The sequence below is a fragment of the Stenella coeruleoalba genome (genome assembly GCF_951394435.1).
Source record: "Stenella coeruleoalba genome assembly, chromosome: 1".
In the NCBI taxonomy this organism is placed as follows: domain Eukaryota; kingdom Metazoa; phylum Chordata; class Mammalia; order Artiodactyla; family Delphinidae; genus Stenella; species Stenella coeruleoalba.
The window spans coordinates 28,875,114-28,898,635 of record NC_137169.1 but is presented as its reverse complement, the minus strand read 5'-3'; the positions used below and the strand labels follow the sequence as shown (position 1 = coordinate 28,898,635).

At 48.5% G+C, this 23,522-nt stretch overlaps 2 protein-coding genes across 3 annotated transcripts; one reads left to right on the top strand and one right to left on the bottom strand.

The window, feature by feature from the left end:
- Positions 1 to 2,044: 2,044 nt before the first annotated feature.
- On the top strand, positions 2,045 to 3,670 carry EVA1B (eva-1 homolog B). 2 transcript variants are annotated; one of them, XM_079923637.1, is made up of 3 exons: positions 2,045 to 2,214; positions 2,631 to 2,720; positions 3,003 to 3,670. In XM_079923637.1, exons 2-3 carry the CDS (start codon positions 2,654 to 2,656, stop codon positions 3,413 to 3,415), a joined length of 480 nt encoding a protein of 159 aa, XP_079779763.1. In that variant the 5' UTR covers positions 2,045 to 2,214; positions 2,631 to 2,653; the 3' UTR covers positions 3,416 to 3,670. The 2 variants fall into 2 exon arrangements, with proteins under 2 accessions (XP_079779763.1, XP_079779762.1); XM_079923636.1 differs by having other exon boundaries at positions 2,623 to 2,720.
- Positions 3,671 to 4,350: 680 nt separating this feature from the next.
- SH3D21 (SH3 domain containing 21) lies at positions 4,351 to 23,185 on the bottom strand. The gene is given in 16 exon segments (XM_079922642.1): positions 4,351 to 4,650; positions 4,735 to 4,798; positions 4,880 to 5,743; positions 5,746 to 6,010; positions 6,129 to 6,181; positions 6,276 to 6,369; positions 20,586 to 20,628; positions 20,793 to 20,879; positions 20,998 to 21,098; positions 21,248 to 21,293; positions 21,395 to 21,450; positions 21,627 to 21,717; positions 21,967 to 22,086; positions 22,175 to 22,402; positions 22,498 to 22,655; positions 22,833 to 23,185. Coding segments are annotated over 16 exon segments (2,346 nt in total). The 5' UTR covers positions 22,837 to 23,185; the 3' UTR covers positions 4,351 to 4,578.
- Positions 23,186 to 23,522: the final 337 nt, after the last annotated feature.

Below are 23,522 nucleotides of genomic sequence, written 5' to 3'. Positions count from 1 at the left end.
GACCTCTCAAATCTAACCACCTGAAGTGAAACTTGGATCCCTAAATCCTGCGCCCCACCTGACTTTTCCTCAGGTGCTCAGGCCCAATACCAAGCAGCTGTCCTACATTCCTGCTTCCCTCACATCCTCATGCAATCAAGGGAGTCCTGCTGCCACTCCCTTCAGAATCTCAGCCTGGCTCACCTCCTCCACTGGCCATCCTGGTCTAAGCCCTCGGCCACTGCTGGCCTGGATGGCTGCCAGCCTGCTCACTGTTCTCCCCGCTTCCATTCTTCCCCTGAGGCCCCATCCTACCCTGAGCCCCCAGGGGGACTTCTCCGAAGTGCATCACAGAACCATGACGCTGTCCTGATGGAAACTCTCCAGGGGCCCCAAGCACACTTGCGATAACATCCAAGCTCCTCCGCAGGCGCACCGGCCCCTTCACAGTCACCCCATCACCCGTCCCCGTGCCTCGCTGCCCCTGGGAGAGGTGCCCCCAGACGCTCCTACCTCAGGGCCCTCGGCCTCTTTCCTGCCCTGACGCTCTCCTCCGGATCCTGGCACAGCTGCCCGCTCTTCTGGATTCAAGCCTCTGCCCCGTGTCACCTGTGAGAGCTGCCCCAGGTGTTCCTCATCACCCTTCCCCACTCCATCGCCCTCTGAGCACTTAGGAGCACCCAAGACCATCTTCTTCCCGTACTGTCTCTCCGCCTTAGCGTCAGTTCCAAGAGGGCAAACATTTGTGTCTGTTCTGTTTACTGCTGAACCCCATTACCAGGAAGTGCTAAGCAGACCAGTTAGCATTTGTTGACTAGTGGCCGAATGGATTTATACACAGACATACCCACCCCACAAAAATGCTCAAGCAGATACAACACGAAGATAGACACACAAATATACGAATATGGGTAGAAACACCTCCACACATGCTCACAAAACAGACTAAACAGTCACAGAGACATCAAGAGTCCCTTCCGCTCCCCGTGGGAGTCATCCTAGTTGCTTCCCTAACCAGATCTGCCCTCTGCTTGAACCCAGTCTCAGGACTGGGAGTGGGGGGTCTCCAGCCTGGACAGAGAAGGGGGTCACTGGCCCACAGGCCTCAGGCTGTGCCTTCAGCTATGTCTGCAATTTCCTCTCCCCCTTCCTTCCCTCCTCCTCTCTAAGGCTCCTGCCAAGAAGGCCTCCCCCTCACCCCATCCCAGCGCAGGAAGGGGGGCCCAAAAGCGGGGGCCTGGGAGTCTGGGCAGGAAGAAGACCCGGCTGCATGCTGATCACACACACACTGCAGGCACAAGCCCTGAGCCTGCGTGGAGATGCGTGCACGTGCACCAGCAGGTTTAGCCCAGAACCAAACACACCTCTGCCCCGGTGCAGAAGAGCACAGGGGCCAGCGGAGGCCCCAGGCTCGGTTCTGCAAGGCTGGCCTGGGCCTGGCTTGAAGCCAGAGTCCAACATTCATTAACCCTGCGTGACCAGAGCTGGGCCAGCTGGCCACACTCACTGCCTGGGCCCTGGGAGGAGGGGATGAGAGCCCCGGCCCTAGATTGTGGCTGAGGGTCTGGGGGAGGGTTGGAATCTGAGCTAGGGAAAGGGGCAGTCTTCCCTGGGTGAGGGGGCCTCCTGGGAGGAAGAGCAAGGTTTAGGGAAGGGGTTAAGAGCCCATGGTCAGAGAACAGTGGATTCAAATCCTGACCGTCTGGGTTAAGTTATTCAATCCCTCTGTGACTCAGTTGACTCATCTGTCAAGTGGGGATAATGGTCCCCACGTTATAGGGTTGTTAGGATTAAATGAAAAAATATTGTAAAGGATCTAACACTGCCTGGCACCTAGGGAGAACTCCATCCTCATTATTATTGTTGTTATTAGCAGCCTGGGGGCGGGTTCCTGCAACCGGCCTCCCCAGCGGTTTCCTGTCGGGGAGCAGACGGCCCCTCAGGCCTCGGCCCCACCCCACCCCTCCTCCCTGCAGCCCTCCTCTCCCCTTCCTCTCCCGGCCCTTTTCCTCCCCGCCTCCCCCGCCCCGCCCCGCCCAGTCCCTCCTCTTTCCTCGGAGGAAACTTTCCGCCGGCTGGTCCATCGGCCCTTGTCCGGCCCGCGCTGCCGCGGCCTGGGATCCGAGCCGGGCGGGCAGGTGACCGGGACCGGACGGGGCGGGAGCGGCCGGGCCCCGGGTGTCTGCGGCCGCCGGACGCGCCGGGGCCGGGCAGCGGGGAAGCGGGGCGCTGACGGTGAGTGAGCCCGGGCCTCCGGGCCCGGGGGTCCCCGCCGGGCGGGCGGGATGGGAGCGGGAGGCGGCTTCCCTTCCCGGAGCCCGCCCAGGGAGTAAGGAAGGCGCCCGCGTCTCTCTCCTCCATCCCGATTCCCGGACGGCGAAAGCGGGCCTCGTTTGGGGAACCCACCAGGGGACGGAGCCTCCTGCGGCTCACTCCCCCGACCCTCAGGTGTTGGGGCGTCTGCGCCCAGAGGAAGGGTCCCCCAGCCAGGGCCCAGGTCGGCAACGAAGTTAGGAAGCCGCTCTCTCCAGGGTGGAGCCTGGCTGGGGCTGCCCTTCCAGGGAGCAGAGCTGCCCCGAGGAGAAAGCGGGGTCAGGGTCGGCTCCAGAGGGGGAGAAGGGTCTGACCTTGCTGACCTCGCAGGCTGACAGGGGAGCTGCTCCCCCAGAGAAGCATGGATGCCCCCCGAAGGGACATGGAGTTGCTCAGCAACAGCCTGGCGGCCTACGCACACATCCGCGGTGAGGGCAGACCCCGGGACCTGGACCCCTCCCTGCCTCCTCAGGCCCCACTCCACCCCTTCCCTCCCCTCCTCCACGCCCCTGCCACTGTAACCACCCTCAACCAGTCACTTACTCCCAAACCGCCCCCCACTCCCCCGACTTCCCGATGGCGGCTACCTAAGGTCCCTCAAATAGAGGGTACTGTCCTTGCCCCCCAAACTTAGAACCTGGAGTCTTTTAGAGATGGGATGACTCCCACGCGCCAGGCCCCCTCCGTGACTTCTGCCCTCTGACCCCCAGCTAACCCCGAGAGCTTCGGCCTCTACTTCGTGCTGGGTGTCTGCTTTGGCCTGCTGCTCACCCTGTGCCTACTAGTCATCAGCATCTCCTGTGCACCCCGCCCGCGGCCCCGAGGGCCCACTCCGCGCCGGGACCCCCGCAGCAGCACCCTGGAGGCCGAGGACGACGACGACGACGACGATGAGGATACGGTGACTCGGCCGGGCCCCGAGGTGTCCACGGAGCCCGACGGGCCCCTGAGCGTCAACGTCTTCACTTCGGCGGAGGAGCTGGAGCGGGCGCAGCGGCTAGAGGAGCGGGAACGGATCCTGCGGGAGATCTGGCGCACTGGACAGCCAGACCTGCTGGGCACCGGCACGCTGGGGCCCAGCCCCACGGGCACGGGCACCCTGGGCCGCATGCACTATTACTGACCGGCCCCCAGAGCGTACTGGATATGCACAGGGGCTTCGAGCTGCCCCAGGACCTTTGGACTGCCCCTGCCCACGGTGCTATGGAGGCCCCGCCCCCACGGCTCCCCTGGTGCTGTTGGGCCTGGATTCCCGTCCCCTGGGAGACACCCTTCTCCCGTCCAGCCAGAAGGCCCTGGGGGTAGGGCAGGACGCAGGGTCCCCATCCCCTCTCTGGGGGACGGTTAAGAGGTGACGTGACCAATGAAAGCTGCATTCTCAGTGACTCAGTCTCCCTCTGTTATCCTTCCCCCAATGACTCCCAAGCTCTTGCCATGCAGGGGGCCCCAGGGCTGAGACCCCTTTACCAGGCTGACCACCTCCTTCCACCCACCCGACGCCTCAGCACACATGCTTGCGTTCAGTTCACACATGGCAAAAACACACTCCTGCACCCACACTCCACCGCCTCACCACAGGCGCACACACAAAAATCAACCGCATTCCTTACAACTGCATTCCTTACCGTCAAACGCCCGGGTACACGTTGCCCCTGTCCCTACAAATGCCCTCGTTTTCTGCATCATTGCAATCACACACACACACGCGCGCGCGCACGCACACAAGGCCTCGGAACCCTAACCTTGACGCTCAGGCGCTATTAGGCCCAATGTAACCTGGGGTGCCTGAGCTGGCCTGTGGAGTTCGTGTGTCACTGCGTTCCAGAGCGGACAGTGAAGGCAACTGGGAGGGTTCCGGGCTGGAGAGCCCTCCCCTGGCGCACAGCTGGATTCTGGAATCCGGCCCCCGGGCAGAGGCCCGACCCCTCCTGGGCCCCTCCTGCCGGCCATTTCTCCAGCGCGGGGACTAGCGTCCGAAGGAGACACCCTCCCCCCTCGCCATCCGGTGGATAAAAATAGCCATGCGCAGGCCTTGGGAACGGTAATGGAAGCCACATGTTGGCCAGATGTGCCCAGGAGCGGCTGCCAGGAAAGCGGAGGGACGGGAGCGCAGAACGCCAGCCCCGCCCCGCCGCGCAGACCCCGCCCCGCAGGGACCAGGGAGGCGTGGCGCGCGTACACGGCAGAGTTTACTTTCTTGCGTTTCCCAAAATCGTGTGCAAGGACGTGGGTGGCCGGAGCCCGACTTCGCTCCAGGTCCCGCCGTAGTCCCTCCCGGGCCCACCCTCAGTGCGTCTGCGTCTGCGCGTGGATGGAGCCCAGGTTCCGGGACTCCTGGGTCCTCCGTGTCATCTGAACCTAGTGGAGAGAGGGCGTCTGGGGAGTGCCAGCCACCCACCCCCACCCCACCCCCGCCCCGCAGGGGACCCGCACCCCGCCCACCTCCAGCAACACGCGCTTCTCTCTCTCGCTCTTCAGCTCCTCCCAGATGTCAGTCAGCTTCTTTCTGCGGACGCGAGACCGAGGGGAAGGGGTGGGCCGGGCAGGCCTAGAGCCCGCACCCCTCTCCTCACCCCTCCCCACTTACTCCAGCTGCACCCCCATCAGCTCCAGCGACCTCCTTAAAGCCTCCACCTCGTCCTTTATCCTCATCATGTCGTCTCTGTCACTTTTGCTATCTGTGAGATTTTGCGGGGCCGAGGGGTGGAGGGTGGGAGTCATTTGGGGCTCTGGAGTCAGCACGATAGGATGTGGATTCTTCTGAGCAGGGGATACCTCTTCGGGGGACACCTCCTCTTTGGGGGTAGCCTCATCCTTCGCTGGTGCCTCCTCCAGGAGAGTGGTAGCCTCTTCCTGGAGGTGGGCCTTCTCAAGGGCAGGCGTAGACCCTGACTTGGACTCGGACTCGGACTGGAGAGGGGAGCTGTCCCTCTTATCCAGGGGACGTTTCACCGTGCAGAGGGGATGCTCCTCTGGCATGTGAACCTCCTCTTGGGATTGAGCCCCACTGGCCCCAAGAGACCTGGCGTTTAGCAGGGCTTCCTCCGGAGAGAAGTGATGGAACTGAGTGTTGTCTCGGGTGGAGGCCTCTTCAGAGAGCACCTGTTTGGTGGTCAAGACCTTTCCTAGGGTGTGGGCCTCGTCCCCAGGAGGGGCCATCTTTGGACCAGGTGGGACTTCTGGGACCGGGACCTCATGCACAGAAAAGACCCTGTCTGGTCTGGGGGCTTTGTCCTCCAGCGTTGAGGTCTCCTCTAGGATAGGGACCTTATCTGAAGTTAGGCATTCCTCTGGAGTGGGGGCCTTATCTGGAGACAAGGTCTTCTCCGGGCTGCGGGCATTGTCCAGAGATGAGGTCTTCTCTGGGCTGCCGGCCTTATCCGGAGATGGGGTCTTCTCTAGGCTGGGGGTCTTGTCCAGAGTTGGGGTTTTATTCACACGAGGGGCCTTTGTAAGGCTGCTCTGCTCTTCGCCCTGTGGGGATGGGGGTGAGGTCGCAGCCGAGGGCTGGGTACCTGGACAGTTTGAGTCTGGTTCCCCTTGGCCTGGGATCCTTCACACCACACCCCTGAGAACCAGACTCTGCCCAAGATCCCCACTCTCCCATGTCTTAGGCCTCTCACCTGACCGGCTGCAGAGTGCTGCTGTGAAGCCTGGGTTTGGGCTCGCTTTCTGCCACTCTGGCCTGGACACCCACTGAGGAAACTGCTGCTGGAGCCTGTGAGAGCAGACCCTCAGGGGCCCGGGCCTACTTGGACCCCAAGCCTCTCCCCATCTCTGTCCCTCAGCACAACACCCCAGGCCTCACCCCACTGCAGGGAGGCATCGACACTTACTGCAGTTTCGGGAAGGGCGCTTCTGACTGTCTCCACTGGGTGTCCAAGATGGCCTGAAACATTTCTCCATCAGAACCGGGGATGGGGGCAGGGAGCAGCATTTCTTCTGTACCCTCCTCTTTCCCCCTCCGCCACCCTGCTCCTTACTTGGCTTCGCTTGGCCCAGTCGGGGCTGTCACCAGCTTCTGGACCGTAGGGAGGGCTGTTCTGGGCATCATCTTCTTGGGTTCCTTAATAGGAGCTGGGAGGGGAGAGGGGAGTGGGGCATTTGTTCACTCATCCATTCACCTAAGAGTCACTGTGCTGTGCACAGGGGACTAGTGACAGGAGATGAATTATATTGGACCCTGCCTCCTGGGAGCTCTGGGGACATTGACCATGGGAGCACCCCAAAGAGTCCTCAGGGAAGGCTTCGTGGGGAGATGGCTCCGAATCCTGCCGGTTTTTAATCCGTGCTTTTCAAAGACCTGTACTCGGCTCAGTGCCCATGGCTGGTTCAGACGCTTCTCCTTCCTGGACCAAGGCAACATCCTTCCCCCTTCCAGTCCACACTCCCTTCTGTCTTCTCTATCACATCTACTCCCTAAGAGATCTCACCCAGTCTTACGGGTTTTATTATCATCAATAAGCCAACAACTCCTAAATGTTCATCTCTAGCCCCTTCCTCTTCTCTGAACTCCAGACTCATACCCGACAGCCCTCTCAATATTTCCACTTAACTTAGCATCACACACTTACCATAGCCAGAACTAAACTCTTGCTTCCCAACCTCCTTGCCCTCAGAATCTGCCCCTCTCCCACTGCTCCCCATCTCGCCCACTCACTCAGACGACAAAGTGAGGAGTCCTCCCTGACGCCTTTATTTCCGTATGCTGCACATGCAAACCATCAGTAAGTCCTGTCTGCTCTAAACACATCCTGAATCCAGCCACTCATCCCCACCTCCACCACTAAGCACTCCAGATTGAGTCACACCGTCTTCACTAGGACTGTCGCAGCAGCCTCCCACCTGGGCTTGGGCTGCACCCACCCTGCTTACGGTGTGCTCTCCCCACAGCAGCCAGAATGAGCTCATGTTCTACTGGGGAAGCAGACGTAAACAAAAGGAGTAAACTGTGTAGTGTGTTCGGGATTTATTAGTAGTACAGAGGACGAATAAGCAGGGGAATGTATGATTTTAAATGAGACGGTCCTGAGAAGGCGACATCAGAGTGAGCATCTGAAGGCAGTCACGCAAGTGCCATTCCTATCCACGGACACAGGAACAGCTACTCTGGCACACGCACACATGCTGAAATTGACTTGCACACACACTATCACACACAGATACAAACAAAATCCCCTGACTGTGGGTCGCAGTGGGCGAGAGCATGGATCCTATAGCCAGACAGCAGACTTGGAATTCCTGCTCTATTACTCACCGGTTGTGTGAGAACTTGGTTGGTAATTTAACCTTTCTGTGCCCTCATGTCCTCATCCATTAAACATGGATAACAAGAATACACACAGGGCTGTTGTGAGGTTTGAGTGACTTAATCCACGTGAGGTGCTTAGCGTCTGCCATATAGTCAAAGCTCAGCAAATGTTAACTTTGACTCCTGCTTCTTGTAGTGTGGCTGGTCAGGTGCTCTGTGGGGGCCTCCCGCTAGAGAGCAATTATATCCTGCTTAGAATACAATTTTAAGGCACTGTTGGACATAAAAGAGGTAGGAGAAGCCTACAAAAAAGGGAGGAACTGGGGCCAGAAAGGAAGTGAGAGGGCAGCACGACTTTGCGGCTACAGAGCCTGGGGCCAGTGATGAGGAGCAGGTGCCCCATGTTCTGCTCCTTTGGCTCATCACAGGCCCAGAGCTCGGTAGCCAGACAGCAGCGAGAGCCTTGCACCACCTTCTTCCAGACGGCGGAAGTGGTCTCCGGTGGTTGGTGCCCTCTGGCTACTAGCAGAAGTAAAAGCAAGTCCTCGCCGGAAGAAGTTTTCCCCTACAGAGGTGTACAGAACTCCCCCACACTGAGATCATACACAAAGATCCTAAAACACACGAGAGGGCAGGCCACTGAGAGCAGGAGTCAGCAGACGCAACACACAGCAGATACTGGAAGTGTCAGGAAAAGAACACAGCATAGCTACATAGAGTATATTTGAAGAAATAAAGGATGAGCATGCAACAAAAGGACCGTTAGGAATAAACAGGAAGATTTTGCAGGGAAAAAAAAAAAGAATTCTGTACTACTAGAGATGATAAATAGCATATATGAAATAAAATGCAATGTGTAGGTTAAACGGCAGATTAAACCTAGATAAAAATCTAGAGAGAGAATTAGTAAACTAGAAGTAGAATGAGACAAGGAGTGAAAATTTGAAAGCAATGTTCAAAGGAAGAGGTAATAGAAGCAGGGTTTGACTATGGCCGAGTGAGGTAGGTGGTGGTTAAATACTCTGTCCACACAGCAACTATAAAGCTGGATAAAAATGGCAGAACAACCATTTCAGTGCTTGGATACTGACCAAAGACATAAAATAATTGGAGAAGCACTTGTGCTTGACAGTGTTCTTGCTTGCTCCCATCCCTCCCCCACCCCCTACTGCCTTGGTCCATGTGGATGTTCTCCAGGGTGGGATAGGTGGAGGATGAACAGCTTTACTGCCATGGTTGAAGAGAACTCAATCAATATGGGGTGCAGGGCTTCCCTGGTGGCGCAGTGGTTGAGAGTCTGCCTGCCAGTGTAGGGGACACGGGTTCAGGCCCTGGTCTGGGAGGATCCCACATGCCGCGGAGCAACTGGGCCCGTGAGCCATGGCCGCTGAGCCTGCGCGTCTGGAGCTTGTGTTCTGCAACACGAGAGGCCGCGACAAGGAGAGGCGAACGCACCGCGATGAAGAGTGGCCCCCACTCGCCACAACTAGAGAAAGCCCCCACACAGAAATGAAGACCCAGCACAGCCTAAATAAATAAATAAATTTATAAAAAAGAAAGGCTTCCTCGTCAGTCCTTTACACGTGTGTATGAATAAGCATCAAATCAACAGTTTAATCTCTCAGGACCATTTGCATTAAAAATATATATATATGGGGTGCAACCTTGGATTTGGCATTGGTTTCATTGATATGACACCAAAAGCACAAGCAACCAAAGAAAAAATAGGGCAGTGGGACTTCATCAAAATTTTAAACTTTTGTGCACAAAGGACAGCATCAAGAAAGTGAAAAGACAACCCAAAGAATGGGGGAAAATATTAGCAAATCATACATATGATAAGGGCCTTTTATCTAGAAAATATAAAGAACTCCAACAACTCAACAGTAAAAAGTCAACCCAATTAAAAAATGGGCAAAGGACTCAGATAGATTTTTTCAACATCATTAGCTATCAAAGAAATGCAAAGCAAAACCACAATGAGGTAGCATTTCATACCCACTAGGATGGTTACAATCAAAAGACAGATAATAACAAGTACTGGTGTGAATGTGGAGAAACTGGAGCCCTCATACACTGTTGGTGGGAATATAAAATGGTGCAACCACTTTGGAAAACAGTCTGCCAGTTCTTCCCAAAGTTAAACCAGAGTTATCATATCACCTAGCAATTCCTTTCATAGGTATATACCCAAGAGAAATGGAAACACGTCCACATAAAATCTTGTACACTAATAAAGTTCATAGCCAAAAAGTAGAAACAATCCAAATATCCATCAACAAATGAATGGAAAAAGTGATACAATAGAATATTACTGGGCAATAAAAAGGAATGAAGTACAACACATACTACAAAATGGTTAAACCCTGAAAACATTATTTGACGTGAAGGAAGCCCATTAAGAAGACCATATATTGTATTATATCATGTATATGAAATGTAGGCAGATCTATCAAGACAAAGTAGATTAGTGGTTGTCTTGGGATGAGGAGGGGAGAATGGGGAGACTGGTGGGGTAATGGCTAAAGAGTACAGTGGGTGATGAAAACATTCTAAAATTGATTGTGGTGGTGTTGCACAACTATGACTCTACTAAACACCACCGGATTGTACATTTAAATGAGTGAATTGTATGGTATGTCAATATATCTCAATAAAGCTGTTCACCCCCATTCCCCAAAAAAGATGGCAGGCCAGATTTGGCCCACAGACCATAATTTGCTAACTCTTAACCTAAACACCCCAATAAAAGGCAGACATTGTCAAATTGAATTTAAAAAGCAAGATCCAGCTATATACTGTGGACAACGGATTCAAAGACACAAATAGGTTGACAGTAAAAGACTGGAGAAAGATATATCACATAAATAGTAACTATAATAATAACCATCTATTAATATCAGACAAAACAAACTTCAAGATGAGAAAAATTACTGAAGACAAAGAGGGAGAGGTTATAATGATAAACAGGTAAGTACATCAGGAAGGGATAACAATGACAAATATACATGCGCCTAACAACAAAGCCTCAAAATATATAAAGCAAACACTGACAGGATTGAAAGGAGAAATAATTCAAAAATAATAGTTGGAGATTTTGTTCAGGAGAAAGGTTAAGACTTTGAATTTAGACTTGTTAAGTTAAATATACATGGCAAATTTCAAGAGCAACCACTAAAATAATAACAATAAAGTGTACTAATTCTAAATTAATGAAAAAAGTGAAATAAGAAAAAAAGGAGAAAATAAACATTTAAAAATAGTAAAATAATTATGATTAATATAGTCTAAACTCATCAATTTATCACCAAAGAAAAAGACTGACAAACTAGAGTAAAAAAACAAAGGTGAGAGGGCAGACAGCAGAAGCAAGAAGAACTACAATCCTGCAGCCTGTGGAACAAAAACCACATTCACAGAAAGATAGACAAGATGAAAAGGCAGAGGGCTATGTACCAGATGAAGGAACAAGATAAAACCCCAGAAAAACAACTAAATGAAGTGGAGATAGGCAACCTTCCAGAAAAAGAATTCAGAATAGTGATAGTGAAGATGATCCAGGACCTCAGAAAAAGAATGGAGGCAAAGATCGAGAAGATGCAAGAAACGTTTAACAAAGACCTAGAAGAATAAAAGAACAAACAAACAGAGATGAACAATACAATAACTGAAATGAAAACCACACTAGAAGGAATCAATAGCAGAATAACTGAGGCAGAAGAATGGATAAGTGACCTGGAAGAAAGAATGGTGGAATTCACTGCTGTGGAACAGAATAAAGAAAAAAGAATGAAAAGAAATGAAGACAGCCTAAGAGACCTCTAGGACAACATTAAATGCAACAACATTCACATTATAGGGGTCCCAGAAGAAGAGACAGAGAAAGGACCCAAGAAAATATTTGAAGAGATTACAGTTGAAAACTTCCTTAACGTGGGAAAGGAAATAGCCACCCAAGTCCAGGAAGCACAGCGAGTCCCATACAGGAGAAACCCAAGGAGAAACATGCCAAGACACATAGTAATCAAATTGGCAAAAATTAAAGACAAAGAAAAATTATTGAAAGCAGCAAGGGAAAAATGACAAATAACATACAAGGGAACTCCCATAAGGTTAACAGCTGATTTCTCAGCAGAAACTCTACAAGCCAGAAGGGAGTGGCATGATATACTTAAAGTGATGAAAGGAAAGAACCTACAACCAAGATTACTCTACCCGGCAAGGATTTCATTCAGATTCGATGGAGAAATCAAAAGCTTTACAGACAAGCAAAAGCTAAGAGAATTCAGCACCACCAAACCAGCTCTACAACAAATGCTAAAGGAACTTCTCTAAGTGGGAAACACGAGAGAAGAAAAGGACCTACAAAAACAAACCCAAAACAATTAAGAAAATGGTCATAGGAACATACATATCGATAATTACCTTAAACGTGAATGGATTAAATGCTCCAACCAAAAGACAAAGGCTCACTGAATGGATACAAAAACAAGACCCATATATATGCTGTCTACAAGAGACCCACTTCAGACCTAGGGACACATACAGAATGAAAGTGAGGGGATGTAAAAAGATATTCCATGCAAATGGAAAACAAAAGAAAGCTGGAGTAGCAATACTCATATCAGATAAAATAGACTTTAAAATAAAGAATGTTACAAGAGACAAGGAAGGACACTACATAATGATCAAGGGATCAATCCAAGAAGAAGACATAACAATTATAAATATATATGCACCCAACATAGGAGCACCTCAATACATAAGGCAACTGCTAACAGCTATAAAAGAGGAAATCGACAGTACACAATAATAGTGGGGGACTTTAACACCTCACTTACACCAATGGACAGATCATCCAAAATGAAAATAAATAAGGAAACAGAAGCTTTAAATGACACAATAGACCAGATAGATTTAAGTGATATTTATAGGACATTCCATCCAAAAACAGCAGATTACACTTTCTTCTCAAGTGCACATGGAACATTCTCCAGGATAGATCACATCTTGGGTCACAAAGCAAGCCTCTGTAAATTTAAGAAAATTGAAATCATGTCAAGCATCTTTCCTGACCACAACGCTATGAGATTAGAAATGGATTACAGGAAAAAAAACATAGGGCTTCCCTGGTGGCTCAGTGGTTGAGAATCCACCCGCCAATGCAGGGGACACGGGTTCGAGCCCCGCTCAGGGAAGATCCCACATGCCGCAGAGCAACTAAGCCCAAGCACCACAACTACTCAGCCCGCACACCACAACTAGTGAAGACTGTGCACCTAGAGCCTGTGCTCCACAACAAGAGAAGCCACCACAATGGGAAACCCGTTCGCCGCAACTAGAGAAAGCCTGTGTGCAGCAATAAAGACCCGACGCAGCCATAAATAAAATAAATAAATTTTAAAAAAACACACAAAAGACACAAACACATGGAGGCTAAACAATACATGACTAAATAACCAAGAGATCACTGAAGAAATCAAAGAGGAAATAAAAAAATACCTAGAGACAAATGACAATGAAAACATGACAATCCAAAACCTATGGGATGCAGCAAAAGCAGTTCTAAGAGGGAAGTTTATAGCTATACAAGCCTACCTCAAGAAACAAGAAAAATCTCAAATAAACAATCTAACCTTACACCTAAAGTAACTAGAGGAAGAAGAACAAACAAAATCCAAAGTTAGCAGAGGGAAAGAAATCATAAAGATCAAGCAGAAATAAATGAAATAGAAACAAAGAAAACAATAGCAAAGATGAATAAAACTAAAAGCTGGTTCTCTGAGAAGGTAAACAAAATTGATAAACCATTAGTCAGACTCATCAAGAAAAAGAGGGAGACGACTCAAATCAATAAAATTAGAAATGAAAAAGGAGAAGTTACAACAGACACCGCAGAAATACAAAGCCTCCTAAGAGACTACTACAAGCAACTCTAGGCCAATAAAATGGACAACCTGGAAGAAATGGACAAATACTTAGAAATGTATAACCTTCCAAGACTGAACCAGGAAGAAATAGAAAATATGAACAGACCAATCACAAGTAATGAAATTGAAACTGTGAATAAAAATCTTCCAACAAACAAAAGTCCAGGACTAGATGGCTTCACAGGCGAATTCTATCTAATATTTAGAGAAGAGCTAACACCCAGCCTTCTCAAACTCTTCCAAAAAATTGCAGAGGAAGGAACACTCCCAAACTCATTCTACGAGGCCACCACCACCCTGATACCAAAACCAGACAAAGATACTACAAAAAAAGAAAATTACAGGGCTTCCCTGGTGGCGCAGTGGTTGAGAGTCCGCCTGCCGATGCAGGGGACACGGGTTCGTGTCCCGGTCCGGGAAGAACCCACATGCCGCGGAGCTGCTGGGCCCGTGAGCCATGGCCGCTAAGCCTGCGCGTCCAGAGCCTGTGCTCCGCAATGGGAGAGGCCACAGCAGTGAGAGCCCCGCGTACCACAAAAAAAAAAAAAAAAAGGAAAAGAAAATTACAGACCAATATCACTGATGAATATAGATTCAAAAATCCTCAACAAAATACTAGCAAACAGAATCCAACAACACATTAAAAGGATCATACACCATGATCAAGTGGGATTTATCCCAGGGATGCAAGAATTCTTCAACGTACACAAATCAATGTGATACACCATATTAACAAATTGAAGAATAAAAACCATATGATCATCTGAATAGATGCAGAAAAAGCTTTTGACAAAATTCAACACCCATTTATGATAAAAACTCTCCAGAAAGTGGGCATAGAGGGAACCTACCTCAACATAATAAAGGCCATATATGACAAACCCACAGCAAACATTTCTCAATGGTGAAAAACTGAAAGCATTTCCTCTAAGACCAGGAAGAAGACAAGGATGTCCATTCTCACCACTATTATTCAACACAGTTTTGGAAGTCCTAGCCACGGCAATCAGAGAAGAAAAAGAAATAAAAGGAATACAAATTGGAAAAGAAGAAAACTGTCACTGTTTGCAGATGACATGATACTATACATAGAGAATTCTAAAAATGCCACCAGAAAACTACTAGAGCTAATCAATGAATTTGGTAAAGTTGCAGGATACAAAATTAATGCACAGAAATCTCTGGCATTCCTATACACTAATGATGAAAAATCTGAACGAGAAATTAAGGAAACACTCCCATTTACCATTGCAACAAAAAGAATAAAATACCTAGGAATAAACCTACCTAGGGAGACAAAAGACCTGTATGCAGAAAACTATAAGACACTGATGAAAGAAATTAAAGATGATACCAACAGATGAAGAAATATACCATGTTCTTGGATTGGAAGAATCAATATTGTGAAAATGCCTATACTACCCAAAGCAATCCACAGATTCAATGCAATCCCTATCAAATTACCAATGGCATTTTTTATGGAACTAGAACAAAAAGTCTTAAAATTTGTATGGAGACACAAAAGACCCCGAATAGCCAAAGCAGTCTTGAGGGGGAAAAATGGAGCTGGAGGAATCAGACTCCCTGACTTCAGACTGTACTACAGAGCTACAGTAATCAAGACAATATGGTACTGGCACAAAAACAGAAATATAGATCAGTGGAACAGGATAGAAAGCCCAGAGATAAACCCACGAACCTATGGTCAAGTAATCTACGACAAAGGAGGCAAGGATATACAATGGAGAAAAGACAGTCTCTTCAATAAGTGGTGCTGGGAAAACTGGACAGCTACATGTAAAAGAAGGAAATTAGAACACTCCCTAACACCGTACACAAAAATAAACTCAAAATGGATTAGAGACCTAAATGTAAGACCGGACACTATAAAACTCTTAGAGGAAAACATAGGAACAACATTCTTTGACAGAAATCGCAGCAAGATCTTTTTTGATCCACTTCCTAGAGTAATGGAAATAAAAACAAAAATAAACAAATGGGGCCTAATGAAACTTCAAAGCTTTGCACAGGAAAGGAAATGAAAAACAAGACGAAAAGACAACCCTCAGAATGGGAGAAAATATTTGCAAATGGATCAACGGACAAAGGATTATCTCCAAAATATATAAACAGCTCATGCAGCTCAATATTAAAGAAACAAACAACCCAATCCAAAAATGGGCAGAAGACCTAAATAGACATTTCTCCAAAGAAGACATACAGATGGCCGAGAAGCACATGAAAAGCTGCTTAACATCACTAATTATTAGAGAAATGCAAATCAAAACTACAATGAGGTAACACCTCACACCAGTTACAAGGGGAATCATCAGAAAATCCACAAACAACAAATGCTAGAGAGGGTGTGGAGTAAAGGGAACCCTCTTGCACTGTTGGTGGGAATGTAAGTTGATACAGCCACTATGGGGAACAGTATGGAGGTTCCTTAAAAAAACTAAAAATAGAATTACCATATGATCCAGCAATCCCACTACTGGGCATATACCCAGAGAAAACCATAATTCAAAAAGACACATGCACCCCAATGTTCACTGCAGCACTATTTACAATAGCCAGGTCATGGAAGCAACTTAAATGCCCATCAACAGATGAATGGATAAAGATGTGACACATATATACAATGGCTTATTACTCAGCCATAAAAAGGAGCGAAATTGGGTCATTTGTAGAGACATGGATGCATCTAGAGACTGTCATACAGAGTGAAGTAAGTCAGAAAGAGAAATACAAATGTATATTAACGCATATTTGTGGAATCTAGAAAAATGGTACAGATGAACCGGTTTGCAAAGCAGAGAAAGAGACACAGATGTAGAAAACAAACGTATGGACACCAAGGGGGGAAAGGAGGGGGTGGGATGAATTGGGAGAATGGGATTAACATATATACACTAATATGTATAAAATAGAGAACTAATGAGAACCTGCTGTATAGCACAGGGAACTCTAGTTCACTTTGCTGTACAGTAGAAACTAACACAACATTGTAAAACAACTATACCCCAATTAAAAATATATATATATATATATTAAAAACACTATGCACTTTAAAAAAAAAAGAGAGAAAGAGAGAGAGAGAAAGAGAGAGGAAAAGAGAGAGGGAGAGAGGGAGGGAAGGGAGGGAGGGAGGGAGGGAGGAAGAATTTTAGCCAGAAGCCAGACTTGCTTATAACTATAAAGAAATTGAAGTAGTTTAAAATCTTCCCATAATGGAAGAAAAGAGGACCAGATGAATGTACAAGTAAGTTTTACCAGCTTTCAAGGAAAGATGATCCCCATCTTATGTAAGATCTAAAAGATATTTTAAAAACAAAAAAACATATTCCTTAACTCATTCATGGGGCCAGTATAATACTGATAATCAGATGAGGACAGTAAAAACAAATGCAAAAATCTGAAGGAAAAGAAAAAAAACTGGGAAGGTATCCCAACAGTATATGAAAAAATAATAAACCATGACCAATTTGAATTTATCCCAGGAATACAAGGGTGGCTTAATATTAGAAAATTCTACAAATATCTTTATTACATTGACAGATTAAAGAAGAAAACCTATATAATAATTTCAAAAGATTCATATAAACAATTTGAGAAAATTCGACACCCATTCTTTTTTTTTGCGGTACGCGGCCCTCTCACTGTTGTGGCCTCTCCCATTGCAGAACACAGGCTCTGGACGCGCAGGCTCAGTGGCCATGGCTCATGGCCCAGCCGCTCCGCAGCATGTGGGATTTTCCCGGACCGGGGCATGAACCTGTGTCCCCTGCATTGACAGGCGGACTCTCAACCACTGCGCCACCAGGGAAGCCCTTGACACCCATTCTTGATAAAATTTCTAAGCAAAAGAAACAGAAAGACCTTCCTTAACCAGACAAAAATATACCTACAAAAGATCTAAGCAAACATCATTGTTAAAGGGAAAAAGTTTGAAGCATTCCATTTAAAATCAGGAGCATGGTAATGATGTTCAGCATCACTATTTCTATTCAATATTGTATTGCGATCCTAGCCACTAGAGTAAAACAAGAAAATGAAATTAAAAGATATAAGATGTGGAAAGGAGAGAGCCAAACTGTCATTACTCACAGATTAAATGACTGTCTTCATAGAAAACCTATTAAGGATTTACAGATAAATTACTGAAATTATCAGCACCATGGGTGGCTATAAAATCAATATACAAAAATCAGTGCATTTCTATAGTCCTGTAAAAATAATAAAAAGGATATCTAATTTTTAAAATGACACAATAAAACTACATGCAGAAATAATAAATGGTGCTAGAACAAGTGACTGTCCATATGGAAAAAAGTATAATTAGATCACTCATTAAAATCAATGCTGCATAGATAAAAGCATTTAAAAATGAAAAGCAACACTTTAAAAGTTTTAAAGAAAATATAAATCGACTGTTTTTCTGAATTTGGGGCAGGAAGGATTACTTAAACAAGAAAAAACCTGCTAACTATTAAAGATAAGATTGATATGTTTGCATTAAAATTAACTCCTAGATAAATATTGTATGTTATCACTTATATGTGCTTATCACTTATATGTAGGATCTAAAAAACAAAACAAACAAATGAATATAACAAAATAGAAACAGACTCATAGACATAGAGAACAAACTAGTGGTTACCTGTGGGGAGAGGGAAGCGGGTGGGGCAAGATAGGGGTAGGGGATTAAAAGGTGCAAACTACTCTGTGTAAAATAATTAATGGGAATTCCCTGGCAGTCCAGTGGTTAGGACTTGGTGCTTTCACTGCCATGGTCCTGGGTTCAATCCCTGGTCAGGGATCCCACATAAAAATAAATTTTAAAAAATAAACAAACAAATAAATAAGCTACATGGTGGGAATATAAGTTGGTACAACCACTATGGAGGACAGTATGGAGGTTCCTTAAAAAACTAAAAATAGAACTACCATATATTCCACCAATCCCACTCCTGGGCATATATCTGGATAAAACCATAATTCAAAAAGACACCTGCACCCCAATGTTCACTGCAGCACTATTTACAATAGCCAGGACATGGAGACAACCTAAATGTCCATCGACAGAGGAACAGATAGAGAAGATGTGGTACATATATACAATGGAATATTACTCAGCCATAAAAAAGAATGAAATAATGCCATTTGCAGCAACATGGGTGGACCTAGAGATTATCACACTAAATGAAGTCAAACAGAGAAAGACAAATATCATATGGTATCACTCATATGTGGAATCTAATTTTTTAAAATGATATATAAATAAATAAATAAGCTACAAGGATTTATTGTACAGCACAGAGAATATAGCCAATATTCTGCAATAACTTTAAATGGAGTATAAGCTGTAAAAATTTTGAATCACTATGTTGTACACCTGAAACTAATATAATATTGTAAATCAACTATACTTCAAAAATTTTTTTTTAATTTAGAACTCCTATTCATCAAAAACCTCATTAAAAAAAAGAAGAAAAGCCACAAACTGAAAGTATCTATAACATGTATAACACGTAATTCAGAATATATAAAGAACTTCAACAATTATTACTAACCAGGGAAATACAAATGAAGTCCACAATGAGATGCTATTTTGTGCTAGATTCACGAAAATAATGAAATCTGGTAATACCAAGTGTTGAAGAGGATTTGGATCAGTTTGATCTCTTATATACCAATGGTGTAGTGGTAAAAGTGTACAATCCCTTTGGAAACCAATGTGACTTGACCTCATAAAAGCTGAACATTTACATACCCTACACTCTAGCAGTGCCACTCCTGGGACTACATCCTAGAGGAACATTATAACTGCACACTGGAAGACAGGCACGTGATAGTGTCTATGGCAGCACTATTTGTAATAGTAAATACTAGAGCCCTGCTGCTTCTGGTTCCAGCCTTGCAACCTCATCACAGCCCTCCTAGCCCCTCTTGTCTTTACTACTCAGCTCCTGCAACAGGAGTCCTGCTGCCAGAGGCTGGGCAAGTCCCTGAAAACACACACCATATCCAGAGAGCAGCTCCCAGGGGACTGAAGGCTTGAGGCAGACCTGGGGCCAGCAGTGGCTACTGGTTTATATTGGAAAGATAAAGGAGATTTTCTGTTTCCTGTTTTATAAATGTACATTTTTCACTTGGTATCTTCTCAAATGTTTGTGTTTAAAACATATTAAACATCTAGTATTGCCGTTTTCTACTTGGCTTTAGCAAACAACAATAAATGAATTAAAAAATAAAATAAAAATAAAAACTAGAAACAACGAAAATGTCCAATATCAGGAATAGACCAGATACATAATTTGCGTTCAGTCTCACAAGGAATAGTATACAGCAGAGAAAAAGAAATGAACTGCATCTACACACAACATGGATGAATCTTAGAAACATAATGTTGATTGGAAACAGCAAGTCCCAGAAGACCATAAACATATGATGCCATTTTTATAGACCTCGAAAACAAACAAAAATAAATTAGGCACATACCAAATTGAGTACCTTTAAAAACTCAAGGGAATTATTCAAAATTCAGGGTAGTGGTTAGGGTTACCTTTGATGTGGGGGAAGTAGCAGAAGGGAAAGAGAGGAGCACACAAACCACTAGCAATTTCTAGTTCTTGGGTTTGGGTGACAGACCATGGGCACTCATTATTAAGTTTGAAAACACATATATTATGTATAGTTTTTGATTACATGAAATATTACATTAAAACATAAATTAAAGACACATCCCACGAATACAGTGATGCATAAACAGAACTATTCACTGACACACTTAATAGATACATGAACACACAGTCTCAAAGACCCAGATACACTGATCCATACATTTCCTTACAAAATGAAACAAACCTAAACACATTCATTCATGAGAATGACAACCACATTCTCTGGAGAGAAGAACAGGAACATACTAACACACACAAAGTGACACATTCCTAACACTGACCACATACACTCCTACCAGTCCCATGGGGAGGTACCTCCTAAGAGGGTGTACTGGACCACTGGGAAACTATGGGTGTTTATGAGCAACTGGACTGGTGGATCGTCTCCCAGAGATCACCCCCCCAATCCCAGGCTTCCCGGGCACCCACCTGATTCCCGGGATACCACTTTCCGTGGGACCAGCTTCTTGATCTATGCAGAAAAGAAGTGTCAGAATCTGAAGAGGAGCCCTCACATTTCTAGGTCCACCCTCATTTGTGGGTGGCCCTCCAGCTGTGTCCCGTGAGAGCCACAACCCCCAACTTTGTCCAGCGTAGCCTGCCCCTTGCCACCTGAGTGCCTGGCTTCATACTCACCGGGGGTGGTGGGAGCACAAAGTTATCTGGGAAAAGTCCTCTTCTGCCTTGAGACTCTCCTTCCCACCAGCCCTTATCCTCTGTGGTCTGGGAGAGCAAGATGCCGTGGGGAGGTGAGCCAGATCCCCACGCTCCTTCCTTCCCCAAGCCCACCCTTCTCAACACCCCCGTCCCTGTGCCCTCCCCTGCCCTGTGCCTTTCACACCTTCCTCAGTACTTTCACCTCGTCCCCCCTCCGCAGCGCCAACTCATCTGGAGCCTCGGGATGGTAGTCAAACAGGACCCTGTAGGTCTCAGGGTGGGAGACTGAAGGGAGGTCAGTTCACTGAAGCCAAACCCCCTCCCCAAACCATTCATCGGCTCCCTCCTCCATCAGTCTAGCTGGGTTCCCCCTCCCCCCAAGTCAGAGTGGCTTGGGGAGGAGGATTTGAAGGACCCTTTGGCTGGGTGCTCACCTGTCCGCAGGTAGTCTGGAGGGCTGTCATAGGTCAGGCTGCTCAGCTAGTGGGGGAAGGGCGAGGAACAAGCTGAGCCCCCCAACACCCCCGCCCCTCCCAGCCAAGAGGAACTCACCACCTCTTTGCCCACTCCACCCAATTTACCTTGGGAGCCCGCTGGGGACCAAGGCTGATTGAAGGCATGTCTGGGTTACCAAGGCCTGGTGGGGGATAGTGAGGTTAGGGGCGGGTGCTAATTCAGTTTAGGTCATGAGAGAGGTCAAAAGGGTGATGGGGCAAGATGTGTGGATCACACGTTCAGGCCACTGGGGAGGGTCACTGAAGATTGTAGAGTCTGGTCACAGGGGTTCACGGGGTCACAGGGTCCAGGTCTCACTTGGGGGCCCACTGTCCAGCAACTCCACAAAGTTGGATGGGAGGGCTCCCAGCTGCCCATTCTTCTTCCCCAGCCACCAGCCGTCCTCAATCTGGGGAGAGGGGAGGACGAAGGGTTATCTGGGTCTGCCCCAAGGGGCTCCCTAGGCATCTTAAACCCTGGTTCACCCCCCTCTCCCGATTCTGCCCGATGACCCCTCTCCTCCCTTGCTCCCCCACTTTCCCATTTCTGTGCCCCTCATCAGTCCCATCATCCACACCCTCACTGCACCCATGTTCCCTCATCCGGAGACATACTCCATCATCTCCCCCCAAACCCTCTCATCATCTCATCCCCTCACCTCCTTTATCACTTCCACAATCTCTCCAGCTTGCAGCTTCAGCTCGTCAGCCTGCTCCGGGCTGTAGCTGAAGTTCACTTTGCACCATCTTTGGCGGCCCGGAGATTCGACCTGGGTGACCTGGGGTCGGACGAGAGGGAGGTCGCTGGAGCCTCGAGCCCCAGTCCTCTGAGGGGGGCAGGGGCGGGCCGCGAGCGCCCCTTTGTACCTCCAGGCCCCGCCCCAGGGCGGAGCATTGTACTCGAGAACCAATCACGGGACGCACAGAGGCCACGCAGTCCCGCCCAGAGCCGCGCCCGTCTCGGCGAGCTGGAAAGACCTGGTGTGGGGGTGGGGGGGCTGCGCGCACTCGCCCACCGCCCTGGCTCTCACCTCGGCGGCGCGCACAACGCGGTTTCGGCGCCTCCCCCGAGCCGCGGAGAGTCTCAGGGATCTCCTACGAATGAGCGCACGGGCAGGGGGGCTCTCAGCTCCCGGGGGCGCGCGCTGAGAGCCACCCCACCCCCCGCCCGACCTCCGGCCCGGCCTCACCTGCACCAGGCACTCGGGGAAGAGGCCACAACGGCCCCCCAGCTCTCCACGCAGCCAGCCCCGTGCGGGCCCATTGCACACCTGCCGGACCACGTCCCCGTGCGCCAGGCTCAGCTCGTCCTTTTTCTGCGCGCTGTATCCGGCCAGGACCAGCACCTCTGCGGGCGGAGGATGGCGCTGGCACGCGGCTCAGAAGACCCCATTCAGGGCCGACTGGCCATGGCGCGAGTCCCAGGCCCCGTGTGGACAGCGGGAGAGCGGGGTGGTGGTGTAGGCTTTTATCGCTATTTCCACGCAGTTGCATAGAAGAGCTACCCCAAACCCTCTGCACATACCCATGGCTTCCGGGGCGCCTTCCGGAGCCGAGCAAGAAGGATGGTGCAGTCGCGTTCGCAGCCAATACTGGGTCCAGGTAGGGTGGGACAAGCAGCGAGATTGTGAAGCCAAGGAGGCGGAGACGCGAGCCGATAGGTCGGGCTCCAGGTGCAACGAGTGCGTATGGGAGAGGGGGCGGCCCAGTTCGGCAGGTTCGGTCCCCAGACCAGGAGTGAGGACTCCGGGATCTCTGGCCAGTGCTGGGGTCACAGCTCCCCGACATGATCTTGTCTGCCTAGCCACCTAAGTTTCAGTCTAGCCACCTTCCCTCCTTCTCCCAGCCTTGGCCCTGAGGCTCCCACCCACCATTACTGGCCTACCCTCTACGGGCTGACAAGCTTTTGGCTGCAGGGGAGGTGGGAAGAGGCACATACCAGCAGGCAGCAAACGCTCTCGGGCGGGTCCTGGGTGGACGGGGTGGTTGCTCTGTGCGCACAAACCTATTGCTGCTTTCCCTGGGAGGCATATTCCTCCCTGGACCCCCCTCAAGGGAAGAGGAAGCGCACAGAAACCCTTTCTTCAGGCCAAGGGGGCCTCATTTGGTTTCAGAAAACATGCCCGGATTTTCCCAGGGAGAAGACAGGAGGAAGGGAACTTCAGGAGCTTGCAAGGCTCCTGCTCTCCTGCAACCAAGGCCAACGCTGGCAAAG